This window comes from Vigna umbellata, chromosome 7 (assembly GCF_029865625.1).
Source record: "Vigna umbellata cultivar VRB3 chromosome 7, Vumbellata_1.0, whole genome shotgun sequence".
Classification (NCBI taxonomy): Eukaryota; Viridiplantae; Streptophyta; class Magnoliopsida; order Fabales; family Fabaceae; genus Vigna; species Vigna umbellata.
Window position 1 is genome coordinate 42942198 of NC_142171.1, and position 10733 is coordinate 42952930.

General features: G+C 31.2%; 1 protein-coding gene across 1 annotated transcript; it reads right to left on the minus strand.

Moving 5' to 3' along the window:
• Window positions 1-381: 381 nt before the first annotated feature.
• LOC148196081 (1-aminocyclopropane-1-carboxylate synthase-like) lies at window positions 382-3781 on the minus strand. The gene is made up of 4 exons (XM_088094280.1): window positions 3614-3781; window positions 3373-3504; window positions 3034-3194; window positions 382-1598 (listed from the first exon to the last, which is right to left on the minus strand). The coding sequence occupies exons 1-4, from the start codon at window positions 3779-3781 to the stop codon at window positions 623-625; spliced, it is 1437 nt and encodes a 478-aa protein (XP_087950406.1). The 3' UTR covers window positions 382-622.
• Between the last annotated feature and the right edge of the window lie 6952 nt (window positions 3782-10733).

The window sequence follows — 10733 nt, forward strand, 5'->3', positions numbered from 1 at the left end:
TATGGTAGTTCAGTTTTCTTTTATATTAATTACATCTGGTTTTAATTAACTTTAGATCTAAGAATGATTTGTTTTTACTATTATGAATTTAAGATAATTTATGATTTTTTTAAATATTAAATTTAAAATAACTGATTATATTACTTTTTAATCAATTAAAAAAATTATTCAATTTTTAGAATATATATCTTAAAAAACTGCGGCATTTCAAACAATTTAACTTGGCGTTGCAGATTCATAGAGTTAATTAAAAATATATAATCTAATGCAATTAGAACGAATAATCGAACAAGAAAACAATATCATCATTATTTGATTCATGCATGAATGTTACATATATCGAAAAATGAAACTTTCTCCAAATATAAAGGTGGGCAAATTTATTCCATTCATATATATAACTGCAATTGCACCAATAATTTCTGTCACCCTAGCTATCTCACAGTTAGCCCTTTAGGACAACCTTAACGTGAAAATACCCTAAGCACCCTCCAGAACATTAGGAAAGCAAACCTAATTAGCAAAACAAAAACAAAAAATTATTAAAATATTTTCAGACTGAGACCATATCATCATAGTTCATGAAAACGATAGATGTTGATGCAGAACCCTTGTCGAATATTCAAGTGGCTTGAACAAGAGGTGATGTAATAGGTGAATGAGGAGACATAGCACTCTCATCAAACCGCCTCGAAGAAAAACTGAGTCTAAGATTCGGTTGCCAACGTTTCATTCCCACTGGTTTCTTTGTTTCTTTCCCCACCAGTTCACGAATCCTGTTCAGTGCAATCTCCACTGTTTCATCATCCATGTTGGCAAAGCAAACCCTAAACCAACCAGGCTCAGAACAGTTGAAAGAAGACCCTGGTGACACATTCAGCTTCACCTCGTGAATGATCACACGCCATAGCTTCAGCTCAGCTTCAAACGTTGCTTCCTCCAATAAACTCTTCAAGTTCATCCAGAAGAAAAGTCCTGCGCTGCTTGGAAACCGAACAATGTTAACCTCTTCAAGCCCCTTCATGAACTTCTCGTGCCTCTCCTCCAACCTTCTTGAATTCTCCGAAAGAAACTTCGTCACAAACTTTTCATCGGAAAGCATGGAAGCCAGCATGTGTTGAGTTTGCGAGGAGACTAAGCCGAAGCTAGACATTTTCCTAGCACATGCCACCACTTCATCGTTGAATGAATAAACTATGCCAACTCTGAAACCAGGGAACCCCATGTCTTTGGACAAACTATAAATGACATGAATCAGTTCGCGTTTGCAATGTTCCATTTCTTGAATCACTTCAGCCACGCTTACATAACTGGGGGAACTACTGAACACAGTTGCTGCGTAGATTTCATCACAGACCAAGTGAATGTTTTTCTCGTTGATGAAGCTCACTAGGCTCTTCAACGTTTCCCTGTCCAAGGTTGTGCCCAAAGGGTTAGAGGGGTTTGTTATGATCAACCCCTTAACGTTGATGTTGTCCTCTTTGGCTTTTTTGTAAGCTTCTTCAAGAGCTTCTCTTGTTATCTTGAAGTCGTTGGAGCTATGGCAATGGACAGGAATCAACTGCACCTGGGTTCTCCAACACAAGTCACGAACGAATCTGTAGTAAAATATGAAAATCTATCAATCTTTATCACTCTGTTAAATAAAACCATATATTTCATTTTTGTGTTGTGTAAGTATACACTTACGTAATCATATTTTGCCATTGATAAGACGTTGTTAATTAATTTTTCCACCTCTTAATCATATCACCTTAATATAATAATACGCGTCTAATCACCCTATCAGGTTTAATTCTCTTTTGACCAATTCAGCCATGGTGAATATATTTATGTATTGTGGTCCACGCATTAAGTGGGTTGCTGGAAAGAGTTACAAGGGTCTTGAAAAAAATTTCAAATAGTTGCTTTCAATAAAAAAAAGCACAATCTTTAAATCAAATTAATTGCAAAGGTTAAACATATCAATGCAGAAATCAGTTAAAGAAAAGAGTTGGATTTAGTGCAAAAGAAATTCCATGAAAATAAAAAATCAAATAATGACATGGCATGATTTTCTTTAGACTAAATTTGATATTGTGAAGAAATTTGACCGACCGAATTAAATTTCTGAAAAATTAATTGAGCTGCATGTGTGTGAAATTATTGTATTGTGCATGTGCTGACGTTTCTGTTTGAATATGAGGTCACCGTACACAGATGTTAGTAGTTTCCATGTTTCATCTTGTAAAGGTCAATGTATAGTTATAATCCACTTAGCTTGCATCATGAAGTGTCTAATTTGGACTTAACATATATGTGAACGAAAAACCACACGCGTGTTGACTAACCTCACCCCATGGCACGCTTAATAGTTTGAACATAATTTCTCTGATTTTCTTTTTCCAAATTATCACAATATGCAACAAAGACCAGAAGAGAAAGTCATACTATAAGAGGATATATATTTCGTAATGAAAAGATAAAAACCTTAATTACTTGTACTAAACTCATTTAAAGAAAAACCTTAATTAATATCATAACAAAATTAAGATCATGTCCTTCTTTGTGTTGTTCTTCACATCTTTTATAAAGTTTATTTTGCTTATAAAAATAAAACTGACTCAATTATTTCATCCATTAGTGATACATTACTTTGATTGATCCAACCCAAGCTTCACCTTATTTGGTGTCCGCAACAAAAACCCTTCAATACCACGTTTTCATATACACTTAACGTAATCTGTCAAAATATTAGGCTAATTCTACAGTATTCCAGACTGAAACAAGTAAGCAGATATACATAAAAGGGTCACCTCAGAAACAAAAATAAAACTCTGATGAATATTATATATTGAGAAAAGCTGTTGTAACTAAAGTAAGTAGAATGTTAAGACATTGAATTTCGCCTTGAATAAAAAGAAGAGGTGTTATATTATTATTATAAGGCTTTATGAATGTTCGGTTTTCCTTTTTCACTTTAAAAGGTGATAGTGAATAGCACAGAGACATTCATTGAATGAACACAGATTTTAAGGAAGAGAAGGTACATACCCTGGATAAAATGGGGTAGGAATCATAAAGGCATCTCCAGGATCAGCCAAGCAGAACATGATTTGCTCGTTGGCTCCTGTTGCTCCTCCACTCATCAATATACGGTCCGGATCAAATCTGACCCTACCTCCTCTCACTTTTGACATCCAGTTTGCAATAGCCTGCAAAATCAGAATAAAAATTGCATTTTCTTCTGAGTTTTACATACTAAATGAAGCAAGTGCTGGAATTTTTTTCAGCATATTAATAGTTGTTTCTACTTGTAGGCTGTGATAGAAACTAATGAAAAGAAACTTTACGTGAGAAAAGATTAATTCATAATTAATTTCCTTGACTTACATTTCTGAACTGTTGCAGTCCATGATAGTCCTGAAAGTTGGCAATGTTTCTGAACTGATGCACTCCCTCAGGAGTGCAAATGGAAGCTTCGGGATGATTCAGAATCCAGTCTTCGATCAGATCAAAGCACAGCTGGAAAAGAGAAAACCAGCAAGAAAACGAACACCCATTTAGTAAACTGATCGTAATCAAAATAAAAAATTGCATTTTTTATGGTGGGTCTAGGGAGAATCACACATACTTGATTTTCTGCAAGACCCATCTGAATAACACCTTGAGGATTTTTTGTAGGGTGAAAAGGGTTTCTCTCATATGCTTTCCAGCCATCGAAGTATGGAGAATTCTCTCCATGTTTGTCATTGGTGGCAATTTTGGATAGAAGGTGTTGGCTCATTCTCCCTGAGTCCATGTTAATGTTATAATTTATGCAGAAGGTGTATGGTAAGAATCTAGTTTGAGCTGCAAGGCTTTGGAATTTGGATGGTGCTATAGCTAGGTTAGCAAAGAAGTGCTGGTGAAAAAATGGTGTTAGTTTGGGGTATTTATAGTGCATGTGGGGTAGGAACAGTGGTAGATGAGGAAGAAAACTCTGTTTAGAACTTCATGATTGAACGCTGAAAAAATAAATAAGATAATAAGATTATGTTGGTCGAATTCTAATTGCTTGTTTCACTTCTCATTTTTCATAAACACGTGTGGAAAGACCAACGACCACAGTGCCAAATAGAATAATTGTGCTCTGTACTCCTTTTTCTTATCTTATTTTTAAGTGAGTTTGCGTAAACTTAAAATGTAAATTACTTTTGAAAAAAAATTATTAAATAAGTTTATGTGTAATTCAATTTAATAAAACTAACTTCTTAAAATGAAAATTGTTTTCTATTTATGACCACGATCAAATATTAAATTAGATATTTGGAGTGATCTAATAAGAAAATAATAAAGATGATATAATAGTTAAATTTTTTTGTTAAAATAGATTTTGAATAGTTACATCCCTAACTTACTAAATAAATTTATATTTAATTATTAATATCATAAAATATACTTTTAAAATGAAAATATTAAACTTCACTTCTCCAATAAATATTAATAAGTGATTTTTTATAAAAGTACATATATTATTTTACGTTTTGTTAAAAAAACACTTTTTTTAATTAAAAGTATCTCTTTTATTTTTTAAAATTACTTCCACCGAACTTATTTTTTACTTCTACTTTCTTTTTAAAGCAGCAAACACTTTAAAAAAAATTATAATAATTAGTGTTTTGCTCTGTTAGAAATATAAAAAGTACTCAAACAAACTCACTCTTTATCTTTCTTGCTTTTGTTTTCCTATTTTTCTGTTTATTTATTATTGCATATTTGATGTAACTTTCTCCCTTCATTTTTTTCTTGTATTTTATGTCTCTCCACTTGACACCAGTAATACGTCGTTCTAAAGAAAATTGTTACAAATAGAAGAATAAATTAAGATTGATCTAGTGCCGGAGATAGTATGCATAAAGTCTTAAATCCAAACTTTGTATCATCCTAAATGACAAATACTTGATAAAAATCATATAAAATACACCGTAAATGAGATACAAATTAATTAAAGCAAAATATAACAATTAGCACAAATATTACATTAGTTCACTTCTATTATAAAAGAAATCATAACAAATGAAATCTAACAATTAAGAAGTTTTTAACTAAATTATAATTGGCTAACTTATTTGCGCAAATATTCCATTCAAGAAAAATATGAGAACAGAAATAAAAAATAAAAAGCATGTGATCTCCATGCATTTTCTCCATTTAGCCTGCAGATTTTAAGTAAGAAGACTATATCTAGAGCTTGTACTCCAGGAATAAATTCACAAGCCTCTCTTTTTTTTAAATAAAATATTTTTACACAGATCTTTTTTAACAACATTTTTAATATAATATATGTTATTTTTTACTAATTCATTATTATTTATTAGTATGTTAACATACTCTAAATCCAATAAAAAGAATGACATATATATTGTATTAAAATGTTATTAAAAAATCTATGACCTATCATTGTCCTTTTTTTTTTCAAAACTTTGATGGCTATGTCAATCGTAACTACATAAGCAAGAAAAGAAGTTTCAATGGCAAAAATTGAGAGGCTGCCCAGAAAGTTGCCACTACTATTCTGAAAAATCCCATCATCCATGGTTCACCACAGTTAATATTGCCTTTAACATAATCAAAGTTAATTAGAAGATGGCGTCTATTACCTTTAGGTGGTTTAGGAGAAGGTATGCAAATGCGTAAGCATTTTAAAGACTTAATTAAATTTTTAGTGTTTTATAAATTCGAATATTTTAGTTTAACTCTTATTAAAAAATTGATTAGTTAAATATGTCTTTTATTTTTGAATTATTTTCAAACTATATATACCCACTTTGTTTATATATTTTATATAAAAATCACGTAATTTTTTTTTCTGCAAAAAATACTTAAAGTGTTTTCATTTGTTTTCATGTGATAAATGAAATTTAATACATATGTCATTTATTATTAAAGTATTTTTTATGTGATAAATTAAATTTAATAATATATTATAATATAACTTTTATGTGTCATTTATTTTGAAGAATGTTTTCCGTGAAAAACAAAATAGAAATATGATTTAATTTAAGAATGAAACATAAATTTTTAAAATAATTTTAAAACGTAAAACATATTTATAATCCTTTTCTATTATATTGAGTATTGTAAATTTTAATATTTTTTAATTAAGTCTAAGTCATGTAGTTTTTTTCGTTAACTATTTTATGTGGTTGTTATGTTGTTATATTATCTTTCTTACTTGTTCTCTGAGATTTTATGATTAATATAAAATGATATGGTCAATGTAAGCGGATACGTAAATTTTATTATTTTATTAAAAATATGTTAGAATAATCAAGACATTATGTTTCCTTATAGCTTCCACGTTTATCACTAACATGGTCAAGCAATAGTCATCGTTACTACTATTGATGTCAATAACAGTGATAGTCTCTATGTAAAATATTTTTAATAAAAGTAATAAAAGTTACTTATCACTTTATATTTATCACAAATATTACTTTAGATTTTATATTTTTTAATATATAAAAATAAGTAAGTAAAGTTATGAGTCAAAATAATTATCTCATTAAAAAGTTAAAAAAAGATAAATAACACTCAATTGAAAAATATAAAAAATGTTAGTATTTAATAGATAATATATGAATACTCAATTGAAAATATTTAATAAAATTTGAAAGTTGATTAAACCTGTTTTAGAATATGAAAATCATTAATGGATTTAAATGAGTGCTCTTAAATGAGATTGTTAAGTAAATTCACTCCAACGTCCCATATTATATAGAAAATATATAATATTGACCTCATCAAATCTAATATAATAGAACAATTACAAATAGACTGTAAATAAAGTATTAAGGTTACAGTCATCCCAAAAAAAGTCATAATTTAAGACTTAAACACATTAGAGTAATTCAAAATGATAGTACTTAATTTAGAAATTCCTAAATAAACTAAACTGCAGCATCATCTCCCTCCAAGGCCTGCTCTAGAGGTACCTCATCCACCTTTGCTCACATCCAAGTAGATGATCATTGCAACAGAAACACAACACAAACAACAAACAAACACAAGCACAAGGGTGAGCTAGGTATACAAAAATCATGTTATAACAATCACACACAACATGCAAGTTTAATTCAAAGTTAATGGACCACGCAACACAACCTGTTACACTTTACACTTGACTTGTCCGGACTTAGAATGATTGTCGAGCTATGGCAGGTCATGTACTCGTGGTGGCTTCTACTGCTTTGCAAAGTCATTGTCAATGGGTTTCACCCTACCACACTCATGAGGTTAGTTCGTTATCACTCACCTTGGGCCATACTGGAAGCACCCAAGACTAGAACCTCCTGCTACTACTCACGACATGGTTCAATCCTCTCTACTTGAGACTGATTGACCATTGTAGTTTCAGGATAACCTCCAAGACTGAGCTACCATGCAAATAATTCTAAAACACACCAAGGACACCACCATGGATCCTCTCCTTGAAGATCATGGAATTACGTCCAATAACCACACTTGTTACATTCAACCACCAAACATGTCTCATGCATTCACATACTTTCAATATAATCACATTACCACCATCATACTATGCATTCAAATCATTCCACACACTAAATTCAACCAAAACAAGAGCAAAAGAGAAATCTGGACTCAAAGGATTCGCTCAGAACACATCATTCGCAAGGCGAGACAGGATCTCCTCGCACAACGCACCCTCACTCGCAAGGCGAATTAATTCGCTGAGGTGCCAAACCCCGTGTCTCTCGCATAATGCACCCTAGTCACTATGCGAGAGCTCAGACAGAGACCAACCCCCTTAAAACTCTCTCTATGCGCCGAATTCGCCATTCGAATTAAACTGGCAGTGACTCCAGGCCACCTCAAGTCGCACAACGACCAGATTCGCTATGCGAATCACTAGACAGAGAACAATACCCTCCAGTCATTCGCACAACGCACCAGCTCGCACAGCGAATGACTCAAACAGAGAGCACCCTCTATAGGGACTCGCTATGCGAGACAACTCGCATAGCGACTCTGCACCATCTGCAGAACGCAAATTCTGTAGAATCATGCACTCACACCAACCCTTACCATTTCTAGGCCTTTTCTCCAATTTCTACCACCCCTAATTCTTGTTTTACACCTAATTAAACTTGTCTAGATTATTATAAATGTTCCTACTACAATTCTAAAGTGATTTAGACTATATTTCTACTCTAGAACACCAAAATCAACAACTTAGTGACCCAAATTCAATTTTACCACTTGTAACTCGTTTTAGACCAGTTTGATGCTCATAACAAGTCAAAATTGACCTATCTGAGCTACCCAAACAACCCAATTGCACTCAAGACCTCCAATGCTCAAAATCACTACCTCACTTCTTCTCAAAGTGACCCAAAACTCTACTAGAACACTAAGTTTTCTATTTTATCAGTATTACAACAGATTCTCACCCCAACACTCCTAACATGATTAATTACCGAAATTAAAGAATCCAAAACAGTTTACAATCACCACATTCCAGTTTCACAAATCGTACAGTTCAACACATGCAACCCAATCTTCCGCAAAACCAAAACACAACAACAACAACATAGCAGTACAAAACTCAGTATACATACACCACATGCAAACAATTTAAAGAAGTATCCTAGCTCCCCTTACCTCAAGATTTCACAACTCAGCTCAAAGACTTGCCTCAGCAGTACCTTGAGTTGTGAGAACTCGACAAAACACTATAGAACACCACATTGGTGATAGGAACAACTCTTAGAGCTAGGATGTAGTGAAAAATGGAAAAGAGGAAAGCACAAGACACATGCAACCATCAAAGATTTCATGTGCTAGGTTTTAGAACAGAGAAGAAACTGCATGTAAGGACTTACCAACCTAGGACCCGAAATGAATCGGTCCATTGTGAAGCCCTCTACGTTGCAGGCGTTTGGGCGCCACCTGATCGGAAATCCACTGGCTCAGTGAAGAGAAATTGTAGAGAGAAAGCAGAGATGTGGTAGAGAGAAGGCAGAGAAACTCTGAAAACTGAGTTTTTAGAGAGAGGTAAAATGCTTAAGCTAATGGACCAAGATGTTTGAAAAATCTATTTAAAATCTGATTTCATTAACTTAATGCATCTTTTTGCTCTTTTAACTCTATTTTTCAGGTTCTCACATTCATTCTTCGTAAAAGAAATGATATGATATGACAAAGATGAATAAAGCAAGATGAAGGAAGTTAAGCATCTTTCAAATAATAAGGCCACGACTGGTATTAACTAGTTGGTTTTACACTTCATGGAAAAGCATCTCATAATCATGAAATGCATTCATGAAAGTAGAGAAAATAAAAATGGAAAAAACATAAAGCGAGATATAATCAATAACAAAACTCAATTTTAGATTTACGTCATGTTAAATATGTGAATTGATTAAGGAAACAAGGCTTCCATTGATGAATAACTATTCAAAATGGAAATGAGAGAAGAACGTGAAAGAGAGAAAGAGAAAATGTGAAAAGATAATTTTGATTTAGAAATTTTAGAAAAAAGAAACGTGCCTCCTTAATTTTTCATTTACAAATTTCTTAATAAGCTCTTATTAAAACAAACAAATGGGTTTTAATTTTATTTACAAACTTAACTACAACCCCATTCTGTATATAACTTTAGTATATTTCACTCAATTTTAAAAAAAATATTTAAAATAGAAGAAAATTTTAAATCCAGCAAATCATATATGCAGGGTGAAACTTTCTAAATGTGGAAACAATACAATTGAAATATATATATATATATATATATATATATTATATATATATATATATATATATATATATATATATATATATAATATAATGATCAAAATAGTACTCTAAATGAAAATATTATATTGCAAACGAAATTTTATCAAGAGAGAATTTGTCGGAACAATAGTATTTACTAACAAACAAAAAATTCCACGGTAAAACATAATTTATTACAAATTTTAGGAAATTCAATTATTGATAAAAATATTTGTCAATAATGATATTAATAAAACTTGTCAATAATTTAAAATTTGAATTATTGATGAATATTTTTATAATTAAAATTTTATTGATAAAATAGACATCAAAGTTTTTACTTTATATTTAATCATGTCAAGATAAAATATGTTGATAAATATGCTACTAATAGAATTTTTAAAAAAAATTAATGATAAATAAATTTTGAAAATTCCTTGGTAAGTGTATTTCTTTTAAATTCATCTATAATTTCATCAATAATACATAGGTAAAAATAGTGAAAAAAATTTCTTCAAATTTAATGAAATATTTGTTATAAATTAAATGAAGATGTGTAAGAGAGAAAAAAAAGAAAAGAGAAGAAAGAGGAAAAGGATGAAGAGGTGAAAGAGGTGGTCATAACAAGAGTAAGATAAATAGCAATGATGACTATATTGATGATAACAATGAAGGAGAAAGAGAAGAAAGATAAATAAAAAATGGTGAACATAGTGACAATAGAAACGATTACAATGAACATAACATGACAATGACAACAAAAGAGAAAGCGAAGCAAGAAGAATATGAAAGAGAAAAAAAAAGAAGATGAAGACATTTTTCTACCCTAAAATTTTTCTTCCATAAAATTTAGAACAATTCTCACTACACCTCAAAATTTTCATTCTAGCCTTCCAATTACACCTCCAAAATTTTAATTTTACCCTTTCAATAACCATCGGCGTTCGAACATCGACTAAGAATTTTTTTATTTAATA